The 16,996-nt window shown below is 39.9% G+C and overlaps 1 protein-coding gene across 2 annotated transcripts in view; it reads right to left on the reverse strand.

Moving 5' to 3' along the window:
- Nucleotides 1–10,872: 10,872 nt before the first annotated feature.
- Nucleotides 10,873–16,996, reverse strand: part of Lmln (leishmanolysin like peptidase) — a 62,645-nt gene continuing 56,521 nt past the window's right edge. For both annotated transcript variants that reach the window (XM_020183310.2, XM_074073366.1), the window contains one exon: nt 10,873–12,546. In XM_020183310.2, the coding sequence (XP_020038899.2) occupies nt 12,446–12,546 (101 nt within the window). In that variant the 3' untranslated portion in view covers nt 10,873–12,445. The remainder of the gene's footprint in view (nt 12,547–16,996) is intronic.

The raw sequence follows: 16,996 nt of genomic DNA on the forward strand, positions 1-16,996 counted from the left end.
AGGGGGAGGACTGCAAATGCGGGGGTGTTTGTGAGATCCGATGGAAAGCTCTTGTCTTGTTTCCTCCCAACATGCATAGGGGGATAGCTGAGACAATGGATAGGAAAAGACAAAGTCAAAGTGAGGTGAAAGGGCATGAGAAAGCGAGAGCACACAAGGAAGGGGTGAGGATAGGTAAAATACCTAAAAAACTAGATAACATTTGTTGCCCTCAATGCAGAGAAACTAAAGCAGATACTTTAAAGCAACTGAGCCCAATAGGAGAAGGGGACCAGGAACTAGAGAAAAGGTTAGATCAAAAAGAATTAACCTAGAAGGTAACACCCACGCACAGGAAATCAATGCAAGTCAACTCCCTGTATAGCTATCCTTATCTCAACTAGCAAAAACCCTTGTTCCTTCCTTTTATTGCTTATACTCTCTCTTCAACAAAATTAGAGATAAGGGCAAAATAGTTTCTGCCTGGTAGTGAGGGGTAAGGGGGTGTAAAGGAGGGAGCAGGGGGAGGGGAGTGGTATAAGGGAGGTGGCGGGGGTAGGGGGGAGAAATGACCCAAACATTGTATGCATATATGAATAAAATAAAAATAAAAAAAAAAGTGAGGTGAAAGGGGAAAAAAGAAAATCCCAAGATGATCAAAAACAACAACAAAAAAAATCTCAGGCTGGAGGCATTCCTGCCTCACAAGTATGAAGCCCAGAGTTCAAACCTCAGTGCCAATAATAATAATAAAAATAATCTGAAAAGACAAAGACCTTTAGAAGCCTCCTGAGGCCAACTTCTCATCTAAAGAAAGTAATGGTTGCTAATTTTTTTTTTCCAGTGCTGGGGATGGAATCTTGGACCTTGCACATGCTTGGCAAGGGCTCTGCTACTGAGCTAAATCCTTAGCACGAATGCCAACATTTTTTTGGGCTTTCTTCATCCTAGGCAAATCTAATTTCTTTATATTTTTTAAGTCTTTCAATTCCTTCAAGAGCCTGGGAACACTACTAACCCTAATTTAGTATGAGGTAACAGAGGTTGAACAACCTGCCTGAGGCCACAAGTAGCAAATGGTGAAATCCATCTGCACTTCATATTAGTGCCTGAGACTGCCAAGTTCCTTTGCCCTGGTTCTCATAATCTTAAGAGCAGAAGGGTCATTTAAAAGACTAGGCTCTATCTTACTAATACTACTTTGGCTAGAAGGAACAAAAAGACTACTGTTATGGACTGAATGTTTGTGTCATTTCCCCCTACACTCTGCAATTCATAGATTGAAGCTCTAAAACCCAATGTGATGGGGGCCTTTGAGAGGCAGTTAGGTCAGAGGATGAAGTCTTCATGATAGAATTAGTGCCCTTAGGAGAAGAGACAGTAGACAGCTCTCCAGCACACTCACTTGCTCTCTCTCTCTGTCTCCCTCCCTCTCTGTCTTTCCCTGTCTTTCCCGCTCCCTTGCTCTCGTTCTTGCTCTCGTTCTTGCTCTTGTTCTTATTCTCTGCCATGTGAAAACACAGCAAGAAGGCAGCCATTTGTAAGCCTGTAAGCCTGTAAGCCAGCAACAGAGTCCTCACTAGAACTGAATTGGCTACCACCATGATCTTTAATTTCTAGCTCCCAATTGTGAGAAATTTCTGTTTTTTAAATCAGCCAGTCTGTGGTATTTTGTTACAGTAGCATGAACTAAGATAGCTGCTGTTAACAGTCTGAAAATGGGGCTTTCCCAGCTGAAAATTGAAAGTGCTAGCTGTTCCAAAAAAGTCCATCATTCATTACTTAAGGCAGTATTATGAGTTCAGGTCTCTGGTTGGCTCATAGTGCTGTAAATTCCTCTGTGTATTGGTAGCCCTCAGATTTCACATCATTGGTGCTAACAAGCCTGGTTTCAGACAGGTCCAAAGTGGGTTGCATATGTACACACACATGCACACACACACACACCCCAAAAAAACAGAAGGCATGCAAAGAGAAGTAAAACCCAAATAAAGAAAATTGCACAGGCCTGGGGATGTGTTTCGATGTTTGCCTAGCATGCACAAGGCCCTGGGTTTGATCTCCAGAACTGCCTAAAAAACAAAAATAAATGAGGAAATAGCACAGACGGATGAGGTATGAATATACAAAGGTTAGGAAAGCAAAGCACTGACTGCCGTGGAGCATCATCCCAGGCGTACTGAGTAATGAGGAACCATGAGGCATCAAGAGCCAGATGCACATCAGTCGTCATTTAAACTGTGGCCTTGGGTGTTCGATAGTGCCACATGTACTATCCCCTAGTGAAAAGTGCACTCTAGGGGGCGTCGGCTTCCTCAAACAGGAACTGTGAGCATTCCTGCAGATGTGCCATTTTTCTTTGTGTGCTTTGTAACTGTCATGCTGTTTTGCTTCTGCATGTGCCACCACCCCCATCAAAACCAGGATAATATAGTAATGACATTAATAGTTACCATATGCCAGACACTGTGCTAGGTGCTTTATAAGTATTATCCCAATCAATCCTTCCAGTGTCCCTATGAGAATGACATCATGGCCCTTTGTTCAGATGAGGGTTGTTTGCCAGGAATGGGTGAGAAGGAGCCTCCTCTCCCACTCCATTTCCTCAGCACTGACAGTCCAGGCCTGGCCTGCACTTCTAAAATCAGGAAGGATCATTTCACCTGGTAGCATGAAGGAAGCGTGGTTGGGGAGGCCAGGAAAGGTGAGGAGAGGAAAGGGAGGAGAAGGAAGAAGAATTATTAATCCCACCTCAAATCTACTGTGGCTTCCACTTTCTTCTCTCAAGGAGCAAGGGAAGATATTTAAGGGACTCTTCCAAGCTCCTTCTTGGAAATCACTATGGAAAAGATTGTGAAACAGTGGGCCTGTGTGGCACTGAAGGCAAGTGGGAAGATGTGGGTTGACTGGGGCTGGACCCAAGGATCTCTGGAAAAAAGAAGGGGAGCTCAAAAGGCAAATGTCTATGATCAGCAAAGGGCTCCTAGTCCTAACACCCATGAAAAGCTAGCGAGAATCAGTAAGAAAAAGGCAAATGCCCCAATGGTAAAATCGAGTTGAATATGTAAGTATCAACAGAAGACATACAAGGCATGAATAGGCACTATAAAAAGTGTCCACCCTTATAGGCAAAAATGCAATCAACATAAAAAGTCACCTATTATTTGACAAGAAAATTTAAAATACTATCTAGCACTGGTGATTATAAGGAAAATGAGTAATCTGCTCCACTCCAGTGGAGTTTGCCTATATGTACTCATTTCACTTTTACCTATTATTTTTTATTGTGTAAAATACACATAACACAAAAATTGCCATTTTAGCTTTTTTTTTTGTGGTACCAGAGATCAAACCCAGGGCCTCATGCATGCTAGGCAAGCACTCTAGGGTTGGGGATTTAGCTCAGTGGAAGAGCGCTTGCCTGGCAAGTGCAAGGCCCTGAGTTTGGTCCCCAGCACCAGAGGAAAAAAAAGCACTCTAACACTGAGCCACACTGCAGTCCCAGGTTAACCACTTTAAAGTGCAGAGGTCAGTAGCTTGAAGCACATTCTCATTGTTGGGCAGCTGTCACCACTGTCTACCTCCACAGAGTCCTCATCACCCCCAATCAAAGTCCACTCATTAACAGAAGCACTGCATTTCCTTTTGTGTTCACATTATAGTATGGTTTTGACTCAGTAATATCGCTTCTGATGATTTATCCTAAGGAGAGAATCAGAGTAATTTTAAAAACACATATATGTACAAGGATGATCCTAGCAATGTTGTTTATAAGAGGAAAAAATTAGGAGATAACCTAAATATCCACTAGTAGGGAATTCATTAAATAAATGATGCTAATGTGTACAATGGGACACTACGAAGTCATTAAAAATAATATCAATGTATACTATTATCAAGAAAAGATGCCTATTATACATCTATTGAAGGATAAAAAGATGTTAAAATGACTGCACTACCTAACATGTGTGTGAGGGGGTGTTGTACTTCATTTCTAGAGAAATACTCATGTCCCCAAAAAAACAATGTTTTGCTTAACTTGATTGAGAAATGTTGTCCTTTTGGCATAGATGAGTGAAATTTCCAAATGTGTATTGCTATCCAGGCAGAATGTGTTCCCTCTGTCTTTGGAAATACAATTAGAAGTAATACATCTCCACCTGCAGGAATACGACCAGGGGCACATCACACTGACTGACTAAAAATATCCTCCTTCCCTTCTAATACTGTCTGTGAGGAATGAGTGAGTTCTAAAGTGTTGTGGTGTTATAACATTCCCTCATGCTCGTGGGCTCTACTGCCTACAATAGCCAAAACAAAAACAAGCTGTGTCTCTGAAGAGGAAATGTGACCGTTTTCCTGAAAATGAATGAATACCTTTGCCTATTAGAGGAAATAAGTGCTTTTTTTCAATTTAAAGGGAATACTGGAAAAGAAATTTGAAAACAACACCAGAAAGATATATATAATTCTGAGTTTTGGATTTTTTTTGTGGTTGAATTCTAATAGAACTGAGCCATTTTGCTTTCTTTTCTGTGAAATCTCTCCCCTGGCTGTAGAAAATTTGCTCCTATTAGCTTAATAAACAACACTGGAGTTGACCTACTTGGCAAAAATGAAGTTAGAAGTCTTCCTTGGATTAAACATCAAAATGAATTCCTGCTGTATTAAAGAATAAAATGTAAAAATTAAAGGAACCACAATAAAATACAAGTAAATAATTGGACTAACAATAATTTTAATGTTCCATTAGTAGGGGAGGGGTTAAGTATGTAATACTATTTTCCTCTGAGTACCATGAAATCATTGTAACCTGTGATAAATCTAAGTACACTGATCTGGAAAGATGTGCAGAACTTGTAAGCAATAAATACAAGATGCCAAACAATATGCATAGGGTAATCCCACTTTGATTTTTAATATGATATGCCTAATCTTATATTTACGTGTTATATATAATGGTAGAAAAGCATTTGAACATACAGTGTACCAAACTGGATCTCTCCAGGTTATTTGTGATGGAATGGAAGTGAAGGACCAGAGGAAGTGAGAGTACTTTCATTACTTTGTATAATATTTTTAAGTGTGATGGAACTATGAATTAGTTAAGTATTTTACTTGTGATCAGTATTTTCCAGAGGGAAAAAAGCTATACTTTTTTTTTTTTTTTTTTTTGCAGTACTGGGGTTCAAACTCAGGGCCTACACCTTGAGCCACTCCACTAGCTCTCTTCTGTGAGGGGTTTTTGCAAGATAAGGTCTTGTGAACTATTTGCCCAGGCTGGGTTCAAACTGCAATCCTCCTGATCACTGCCTTCTGAGTAGCTAGGATTATGGGTGTGAGCCACCGGTGCCCGGCTAAAAGCTACACTTTTAAAAGTGAAAAAATATAACAGGAAGTTCTTCTAATCAACACTTAAAGACAAAAACCAGGGCGATTCAGTCAAAACTTCTGATAAATGACAGGCTTACAAAAAGCATTGGCAACATAGAAGACTTGCAAATACTGTGTCAGCTCACTCAACTTCCATTCCTCCATCTTTCTGTCTGTGGAAGGCATTGATTTTTGAGACTCCTTTGCAGCTAAGATTCTAACTGGAATTAGGTTCTGCCAGGTGGATGCACCCCTAAAAGATTTATAAGGTATATGTGGAACAGAGCTCATCTCGCAACAGCTGTTGCTATTAGCTGCCAAAATTAGGGAGACTAAAGTGTTTAAAGGCAGCTGCAGGGGGGAGAAATAACCCAAACAATGTACACACATGTGAATGAATAAAAAAAAAAGTACACATAAAAAAAAAATAAATAAAGGCAGCTGCAGCCATACTCAAGAGTTTCAGCGTTCAATCATCAGCTTTGGATGTCAAAAGTTAGTTGTGGGTTCAGGAAAGACATGACAGAAAAGTAAAACCATAAAAAATAGAGCAAAAATGGAAGGAACATAGACACCACTGAAAATGGTGTATGTGTGTGAAGACACACACTTTGTCCCATCATTTGGACACAGCTGCTTCTCTCTTCTCAGAGCCTGCCTGGATTCAGAGGGTACTTTAACCTCTGTTGTGGTGGATATGGAGTGTCCCCAAAAGTTCATGTGTTAAAGAATTGGCTGTTCGTTCCCAGGTTTTGGCACCAAAAAAACAAAACAAAACAAAACAAAAAAACAAACAGAATTGGCTGCCGCCTGTGGTGCTATTGGGAGGTAGACAAGCCATTAGAAGGTGGGAACTAGTGGAAGTTAGGTCATTGGGGGTGCGTCCTTGAAGGGGACAGTGGAACCCTGGCCCCTTCCTTCTGCTGTTTCCTGGCTTCCATGAGGTGAACAGACCTCTTTCACAATGCCCTCCCACCATAACGTACAGTGCAGTCACAGGCCCAAAGCAACAGGAACGTGGGCTGAAACCTCTGAAACTGCAAGCCAAAATAAACCTTTATATTTATCTCAGGTATTTTGTCACAGAGATGCAAAGCTGACACAACTTCCATCTCTTACACTATTTCTCATCAGCATGCTATAAATTTTATCTCATCTACTTCAAATACATGTTACTGTAAATTCTTAATTTCTCCTTCCCTCATCAGCTCAGAGGGCACAAGGACCATGACTGCTGATTTCTTGTGCTCCCATCAACCAGCAGGGTGCTAAGCACACATAACAATAAGAACCCAAACGTCTCTTCATCATTAAATTACACCGTGCCAATGTCAGAAGCCACTCTGTGCACGCACACCTGGAAGTCAAGAATAAAAGGCAGCCCTCCCCATCTCCAGCACGTGTTCTGATCATTCTTGTGCTTACTCCTGTTCCTCAGCCCCATCATTTCCCTCATCTTCCACTGATTTCTTATTACCTTATTCCTAGGCCTTCATTCTCTTATATTCATGGTCACTCTCTCTTTCTGCCTCAGGACTGTAGTAATTTCTGCATCTGTGCTCTTTGACTTATTTTTGACATCTGACTTCTATACAGTCTCCCCCAGCCTTCCCTGCAATGACAACAAACAGCTATGTCCATATACTTGAAAAAACTCAGGGTTGTTATGAAGTAGTGATGGGGAGAAGAGGGGAGGAGTGGCCACAGCCTAGGGTGGAGGGCAGCTGGGATGGCTGTGAGAAAAACAATGCAAATCCCCATCTGTGGCACTCTGCAGTGCCTCCTACTGCTGGTGCTGGATGTTGGGGCTCCATCCAGCAGTGGGAAAGCCACTTGATCACCTTAGTCAGTCTAAGGATTGACTCCCCTTAGATACTGCACTTCATTCTCCTTCCACAAGCTGATACTAATTCTAAGGGTTATTTAATACTTTAGAGAGCACTGGCTGGCTCTCTCTACTCCTTTGTCAAACATATTGTAAGAAATGCAAATATTGGGCTGGTGGAGTGGCTCAAGTGGTAGAGCGCCTGCTAGCAAGTGTGAAGCCCTGAGTTCAAATCCCAGTACTGCCAAAAAAAAAAAGCAGATATTTACACATTTATTCAGTAGCCAGCATGAAGTTTCACAATTAATTGTATTACTTTAGAAAATCAGTTAGAGCCTGTTTTATTTAGACTCTATTAAGATTCCACTTGGAAGGAATGCGGGGTAGCCCAGTAGTAAAGTTCCTGGGTTTGATCTCCAGCACCCAAAAATTTTTTTTAAAAATTCAAGTTGGATTGTCAGGGACACTGGAAACATACATATTCTTTTTAGTCAATAATTTGATAATAATCTTTTAGAATTAAAGAGTCCAGGAGGTGTGACTCATGTGGTAGAGCACCTGCTTTGCAAATGCAAAGCCCTGAGTTTAAACCCCAGTACCACCAAATAACAGTCCATCTTCAGTATTCAGCCCTTCCAATGTTATGGTTAAAGACATGAAAAAGATATATATCTCTCTATATATAGATACATACACAGATACAGATATATATTACAATATAGGTTTTATGTTGTAACATACAGCAATCTAAATCCACATGATCTAGCTGCCATTTTTTTTTTTTTGGTGGTGCTGGCAATCAAACCCAAAGTCTTGTGCATACCAGGCAAGACCTCTATTGCTGAGCCACACCCTAAGCTCTGCCAAATTTTTATTGAAGGCAATAAATGAGCTGTCAGCTTTCCAAGGGAGGTGGAGAGAACACTAGCCACTAGGCATCATTACACAGATGGCCATGAAATCCTAGTTGAGGGATTTTTTTCTGAGAAATCAGAATCATGGCATGTGGAGAGCACAAGAAGTTCATTTTAAAATGTTCAGGATAAATTGAGCAGTGAAATAGCTTTATAAATGTGTGACCTGTTCTATAGACGACTAATACCTTTTCCACATAGGAATGTTTTTCTGCCAGGAGTGGATGACTCACACATGTAATCCTAGCTACTTGGGAGGCTGAGACTGGGGAGATCGCGGTTCGAGGCTAGCCTGGGTAAATAGTTCCCAAGACCCAAGTCCCACTCAAAAATTAAAAAAAAAAAAAATCCACTGGAGAGACTGTGAAAAAAGACTAATATAATAAGATTCCCTAGTAAGCTATACTCTATGACTATATCCAAAGGTAGTGTAAATAAGGTAACATAAGAGATGCAGACAGCTTCATCTTCAGTATGCTGAGTATTGGATTTTTAATCAAATACTTGAAGTAATTTATTGTATCTAGTTTTAGCTACTTACATGGAATAGTTAAAACTTTATAAAAAAATCTAAATATTAGAAAATTCTGAAAAGGATCTCAGTTCAGCAATTAGGTTACATGGCTACGCTCCCATGTCACAGGCAGAATGACTAAGTGCTTAACAGAGATCTAGGGACATACTGTCCCACCACATTCAGGTTATGAAGAAGAGCCACCTGCCGGGGTGACAGTCATGGTGGTCACGTAATGACACTTCTCACCTGCAGGACAGCATAAACTGTTCTGTGAATGGATCAGTCACTCGCTTTCCTGCTTAACCATATGAGGGTTCTTCCCTGTAACTTTACATATGACCTGTCCCCATTCTGTAAGGAGGATGACTTTACTCACATATAAGTTAAGAGTGAATTATATTTCATAACACCTCACTTCCCCAAATAGAGTACATGTTTGTATTTGTGTTCCTCACTCACGTTTAAAAAAAAAATGGCGTTAAGTAAAGACAAGATGCAAATTAGTGTCCATTTTTATTAAGGTTGTTTTTTTCCCTAAGGAATATATTACACTTAAAGTTCAATACCATAAATAAAGAATAATTCTTAAATCTTCTACTTCATTAAAAATGTAAACATAAAAGAATTTACCACTCTCTCCTCAACCCTTACTTAAACAAAACAAAACAAAACAAAACAGAATTTTCCTTTCACATAAGTTTGTTTTTCAGAATGAGAAACACAGACTTTATTACAACACATTAGTCCTCCTGGGCTGCCAGGTCAGGGCAGGAATAACTAGTGCTCACTGTGAAGTGGGCTCTGGGCTGTGCCTAAAATCCATCTCCTCCTGCCAGCACTGCTCTGAGTTGGCTCTTCCCTGTCCATTCGGTGTCAAGGCATCAAGCATGAGAGGCTGTGTGAGCACAGTACACAAGCTGGCACACTCCAGGAGGCGCACCAGGGCCAGCAATGACCTAGCAAATTCTGGATGAGTATTAGTTGTAGTACATGAGGACTGGAAGAATTCTGAGAAATCATTTCAGTGTTTCACAGCTGCCCTCTTCTAATACTAAAGACAACACTGAGAAAATTTTATGGAATATTTGCTATACATACCTATTCATGTATCCTCCTAAAAGTATTTAAACTTCATAAAATTATGTTTCAACTTCAAATATTGATAAACCCTAAGCCAACTTAGGCTGAAAACTAATGTTGAGTATAATTTATAACATTTTTAGAATGTCCATTTGGTCTTAACAAAAATAAGAATCCTATAGGAAAAATGTAAGGGCAATGATTTTAAGAAATTAGCAAGGAAAAAGGATGCTTTTCAGGAGACTATGAGAGGAATCTACATCACGACTACCAAACTGCTTGCCAGTATCTTTAAAACTGTCAGCTCAAGGCTACTGACATGGCTTTTGATTCCTTCCTGTAAATTCTGTTCTTGAAAACCTGAGACAAATTCACTTCATATTTTTGACAACTGGGACCTTAAAGCACTCAGAATGAACCAAATCTGAACTGAAAACCGAGGTAGTCAGTTTCTATAAGCACTTGACCTTTTTTAATCCTGGGAGGGACTCCAGTCTACTGTCTCCAAATCAGCTGGCCCCTTCTTCTTCTCTGTTCCATGGCTTTTCCACCACACTGCAAACCGCTTCTTGTACATAGGTAACTGTTAGTTTGTTTGTTTTTGCTAACAGGAAAGGACTAACCTGCCAAAGAACACCAGCATTTAGGCTATTACATATTCTTTAGTTCATAGCTAAATTCTACACCAATACTTCTGCAATGAAAGCTCCAATTTTTAAGTCTCTGCTCCATTGTCGAATTGTAAGTGACTAAAATGCATATCTTAAAATTTCTTACATTCTAGTGTCCTGCTAGGTCTAGCTAAGTACACTATGCAGAATCAGTGAAGCCACCTCGTTCAAGCCATACTGAAGAGACAGGGAGACATAGATGCAGTTCGTTTCCAGGAACTCATGATTTCATGACATCACACTTCACTACTAAGTTTCATGTTTGTGCAGAGAAAACACTGAGAAACCAGATTCCAAGCTTAATAAATATATGTACAAAAATGTCATCTATAATATTTTCTCCAGAAATTCATTAGTGCAAATATAATATATCAATAAAAAATAAAGCAAAAATATATTTCAAGTATAAAAAGCACCATGCTTGGAAACAATACCACCTAAGTGGCATTACTGCACAACAGTCAATGGTCAAACCTTCCACCGAATCGCATTTAGGGTACTAAATGGGTACTATTAACCCATTTAGTTTTGGTGAAATTCTTTATGCAGTTTTGTAGGATGATTTGTAATTATAATACGTATATAAGTTTATTATACAGTTCTTTAAAAATATACTCTTCACTTTTGTCTGGCCTCACACAACTTTAGGAATGTGGGACTGGTTGACCATTACTGTTAGCGTCCCTGTAGCTGATGGTGACTGTATGTTTGGGACTCTTGGCTTTTCACAATGACAAATACCTCCAATTTATACTGCATGCAAACACATATTTGAATTTCTGCATTTAAAAAAATGATTTTCCTTTATTCTTGGGCTTAATGTTTGGTTCCAATGCCAAAGAGCTAGAATTTCTCTTTAGCACCTGTGCTGCTTTGCTTACTTAGTACAATTTCTGAACTGGAGTACTCAATACCTCTATGGTGAACAGAAGCAAGGGAGGGAGGGGAGCCTGTCCAGGTATGGTGTCTATAATGCCACAGGACATGACTGTCTTTAGAGAGAAAAACTGGACATACCCCATCATTAAAGAATTTCAAAGTTGAATTAACAAACGGGGTTGGTGAGCTTTGGTACCAGAGTAGAAATGCTTCACAGAATCTGTGTCAAATGCAGGAGGTAACAATTAAAACAACAGCAATTTCCCAACTTCTGTGAACTGAGCAATAAATGAAGTCTAGTGGGCAGGCTGTATCCCAAACCTACACTTTGTTATTAGTAAAAATTCAGACCACCTTGTTGATTTATACTTTTCTTCTTCTGAATAAAATAATTTTTAGGCATTAAATAGTCTTGCACATTACTATTGTGTGCAAAACATATAATTATGTTTTCTTCTGTTTGCATGACTTTAATGGTTTTACAGGGCAGTACATTTTACTCTCTCTGCTTCCATATTTTTCAAGCTGTTATTAAATTACTGGAGAATGCAGGTGGAAACTGATCTCTGACAAAAGTCAGGGAGTATGGAGGCCTACCAACACGCTGACAACAGTCTGTAGTGAACTGCCACACAACTGAAAAGGCAAGCATGGTTGAATATGGTATTTAGTGAAACGAACAATAAGAACAATGGTTTGGTGTACCATATACAGCCATTCCATTTAAAACAGGTACTACAGTGATGCAGAAATCCTGATTCGATTATGTCCTGAAATCAAAGGATACTTCATACTTTGAGGACAAGATCCATAACTCACAATCTTGCAATAATCAGCTGCTGTATAAGTGACTGTAGTGTTGGTGATGAACTTTCCCATCACTTTAGGTTAAGGAAAACGCTGAGGTATATGATCACTCTGAAAATTGCATCACATCCCATTTTCAAAGGAAAACTTCAGGGAGATCATGTATGCTGAAAATCAGAGACTTGGTGACACTTGTAATTCCTTCTCCTCTCCAAGCTCTGAGGCTTCTGTGTGGCTGATGAGGAGGGAAGCTTTGCTTCAGGGTCTGACAGTGGTCAACACTTCCAAGCCAAAGTTAGGAATGCCACTTCTGCCATGTGCAAGGTTGGCACTCAGATTTTGTGCTTTGTTTACAGGAACATGACATGAAGGAACATCTTGAGAATTAACTTTTCCATTCCTAGTGCCACACACACAGAAGAAATCCAGCCAGCAGAGGAAACAGATTGCCTAGCAGAAGCCAGAGGGTGACCACCAGGCTAGAGGAACGGGAACAGAGATCTAAGGTTGAAAACAAAACAACAAAAAATTGACTTTCTATAGACATTTTTGCAATTAAATCATAACAGTTAAATACTGTCAGAGGAATAGAGGTGATTATTAGAAGGTGAACAAGAAGCATCTTAGAGAGCAGAATCAAGAGTGACTTCCTAAAACCCAGCTATGCAGTTATTTTTCTATATTATGGAAGAAGAATAGAATATATATGGAGGAAGAAAAGACGCATCCACCATCTTAAGGTTAAAACAATGTACCCAATAAAAGATACTACCTAGGGTAGTATCTAAGAAAGCTAAAGATGATATATATGGGAAAATAAATGGACTTGTTATTCTGAGATGGGATGAAGAACTCTCTTTTTTATTCCTCCTTGTCCCTTACAAGTGGGGTTGCCATATAGTTTATCACTCCAAGCCAGGACATTTTGAGAATACAAAGGGGTAAATCATTAATAATTACACCAGAATATCAAGCACCTGGACTATCTCAAGCAAACCAGAACATACGGTGTCCCCTATTTCTAAATACCTACCCATGCACCCATATCGCCCAAGGCTTTCTTTGGAAAAATACAGAAGATTCCATAGACTTTGGGCACTAGGAGTTAGTTTAGTTTAGCCATGAGCTATTCTCATTGCTAAACTGTTGCAAAAACAATTCTCATAATGGAAACACTTTTATAGCAGTTAAGGGATAAGGCTAACCTGACCTTATTTTAAGATGTTTTAAAATGAACAAGATCCTGGGTGGGGAATTTTGAGGTTGTTATCAAGATGTCCGCAGTTCAACTGGAGATAAAAAAAGCACAAATAAGAGTCGTGGGCTGATAGGACAACTGTGGATGAAATATCAGTTCTTTAAAAAGGACTCTGTCAGGACATGGTTCATGCCTGTAATCCTAGCTACTTGGGAAGCAGAGATCAGGAGGATCAAGGTTCAAGGCCAGCTGGGCAAACAGTTTGCAAGACCCCATCTCCAAAATAACCAAAGCATAATGGACTGAAGGTATGGTTCATTGGTAGAGTCTGTTAGGTAAGCAAGAAGCCCTGAGTTTAAACCTCAATCCAATGCCTCTCCCCGCCGCCAAAAAAAAAAAAAAGGGGTGCAAGTGGCTCAGGCCTATAGTCCTAGTTACTCAGGAGGCAGAGAAGATCTCAGTTCAAAGCCAGCCTGGGCAAATGGTTTACAAGACCCTATCTTGAAAAAACCCATCACAAACAAGGACTCGTGGAGTGGCTTAAGGTGTAGGCAGGCCCTGAATTCAAACCCCAGTACCACAAAAGAAAAAAAGGCTCTTTTACAGATAAATCTTGACTCAAGCTTTAGAGTAACTAAAGTGACCTTGGTAGGCAGAGGAAGGCATCACAACATGTAAGATCTCTTTAATAAATATTGAGCTTAAAAATATTTTGAGGCCAGGCATAGTGGCTCAAGCCTGTAATCCTAGCTACTCTGGAAGTGAAGATGGGGAGGATCACAGTTTGAGGCCAGCCCAGGCAAAAAGGTCGACACCACCATCTCAACCAATAACTGGGTGTAGTGGCATGAACCAGTCATTTGCAGCTACAACGGAAAGCACAAATAGGAGGATCCCACTCCAGGCCAGCCTGGGCATAAAGTGAGACCCCCATCTCAAAATTAACTAAAGAAAAAAGGACTGGAGGTGTGGCTCAAGTGGGGGAGCACTTGCTTAGGAAGTGAGAGGCCCTGAATTAAACCTCTAGGTTTTGTTTTGATTTTTTTGAGAAATAAGAATAGGTTGTTAAAGAACCACTAAGGTTCAAATCTGACTTGCTCAAAATTAAGATAAGAAAATGAGGCTGATCTTCAATTACAGCATGAGCCTAACAATAATATTAAGGCACTGGAGGCTGTTCTTTGAGCATTCTATAAAGTGTAGAATAATATTTAAAAATTTTATTTCAACCCCATGTGGTGGCTAATTGGGATCATGAGTTTGAGGCCAGCAACATGGCAAGATTCCACCTAAAAAAATCTTTTTTTTAAAGCTACGTGTGGTGGTTCATGCCTGTAATTCTAGCTACTTGAGAGGCAGAGATCAGGGAAATTGAGATTTGAGGCCAGCTCAGGCAAAAGCTTTGTGAGACCCTATCTCAATCAATAAAAACTGGGCATGGTGGCGAATGCCAGTCACCTCAGCTACTTGGAAAGCATAAATAAGATGATCACGGGCCACGCCTGCCCAGGCATAACTACAAGACCCTATTTAAAAAATAGCTAGACCAAAAGGAGATAGGTGGGAGTGGCTCAAGTGGTAGAGCACCTGCCTGGCAAATGCAAGACCTTGAGTTCAAATCCCAGTGCCACAAAAAAAAAAAAAAAAAAGAAAAAAACTTTTTAAAATTTCACTGCATGTGACCAAGGTCGCCTCTAGGGAACTTCCATTCTTTCTCAAAGGAATCAAGTTGTAATGGTTACAAATGTAATTAGATCTGCATACAAATCTTATAAAAAGCACACTTGGCAGAAGACAGTGCTTCTTAGAGTGTGGTCCCTGAAACAATATCAGCATTACCTGGTAACTTGTTAAAAATGCCAAATTCTCAAAGCTCAATGCAAATCTTCTGAATCAGAAACTCTGGGGACTTGGGGGAGGCCCAGTAATTGTTTTAGTATGATTCTGATGTATGCCAAAGCTTGAGAACCTCTGACCTGGAGCTGTACTGTCCAATATGGTAGTCACTAGCTGTTAGTGCTATTTAAGTTTAATTAAAATTAAATTTTAGGGCAGGGGGTATATAGCTCAGGGTACAGTGCTTGCCTAGCACAAATGAGGCCAATTTCCATCCCCAGCACAGAAAAAAAAGTATTCGTCCTTAGAGACACTACACATTTCAGCGATCCCAATGGCTAGTGGATTATTGTATTGGACAGTGTAATTACAGACTATTTCCATTATTCCAGGATGTTATTCTAGCCAGAGTATCAGGTAGAGTGGAGTTGGCTGGAGTCACTCATAACCCAGAATATCTGTTTATCTCCTGATTCTATTATTATTATTATTTTTAGCTTAGAGCTTTCCACTTGCTCAGCAGGCACTCTACTACTTGAGCCAACCTCCAGCCCCTTTTCCTCTGGTTATTTTTGAGATAGGGTCTTGCTTTTTGCCCAGGCTGGCCTAGATCAAGCTCTTCCTATTTTAGTATTCCCATTGAAGCTGAGATGACAAACTTTGTGTCATCACACCCAGTTTTTCTTCCATTGAGATGGAGTCTTGCAAGCTTTTTTGTTTAGGCTGTCCTGGAAGTGGGATCCCAGTCTCCCACAGAGCTAGGATAACAGGTGTGTGCCACCTTGCCCAGCTGTTTGTTGAGATGGGGGTCTCAGTTTTCATGTTTTAAAGACATAATTAAGAATACTTAAATCATAATACAAATAGGTTAGGGATGTTTATTTGTTTAATGAGAAAGAATATACCTAAAAGAAACAGCATAGGTAAGGTTTGCCACAGGCCCTAGTAGAGTTTAATAGGTGTTCAGTTAAATTCTGTTCATACATATTAACAAACATGGGAGTGGGGATACTTTAGAATTTCAACAGTGTTGTTTACAAAGTTTAAAAACTAATGCTTAGGAGTTGCCTATTCTTGTAATTGTTGCACATTTCTCGGGATCATGTTACTAATCTGGATGGAGGTTACAATGCTCTCTTGAGCATGTTTCCTCACAGAACTAGTAAATTAACATGAAAAAAAAATCACATAACAGACAGTTTCAGAAAGATGACTGATGAACAGGGAGCAGATAAAAAGAATGTAAGCTGCCAGCTAGCTAGATGAGGTGCAGGGTACTGAGTGGTTTGCAATCTCCACTACCTGATCTCCTTTCAAGAGTCTCTTCTTTGTTCTGCTCCTAAGGCAGAAACTTCACCATTTCATAGCCTACTCACTGGTCTGGCTTTTTCCTCCTTCCTACACGTATCTCTTGTACTCCTAAGGGTCTTACCCCTGAACCAACTGGAGTTAACTCTCCCTTTCTTTCAACTCTAATTGCTATTGGTCTGAATCCCTGCTTATCTCTTTGATAATGAGAAGGCGAAAATTTCTTACAGTTAAATCTGAGACTAGGTCTGAAGATGGGAAGTCTCTGGGAACTATCCGTTCATGGACCAGTAGCCCTCTAATTCTAGCCAAAGCAATTTAATAAGAACAATACAAAATGAAGACTTCCTACCAACTCAGTATTAGAAGGAAAAATTAACTGAGCATAAACACTACATTTACACCACTTCAAAGGACTTAAGATTCTATAGCATTTCAAATAAATCATTGTGTCATCACTATTGTAACTGCAGACATTCCAGCTGACTAACTAGAATACCTTGTAGAAAAGAGTTTTAACATAGAAGACCTGAGAATGCTACCTTAGAAACTCTGTTTTCAAAGATGGTCTTTAGCTGCCATGTAACAGATTTCCTTTGGACTAAACTC

Source organism: Castor canadensis, chromosome 5 (genome assembly GCF_047511655.1).
Source record: "Castor canadensis chromosome 5, mCasCan1.hap1v2, whole genome shotgun sequence".
NCBI lineage: Eukaryota > Metazoa > Chordata > Mammalia > Rodentia > Castoridae > Castor > Castor canadensis.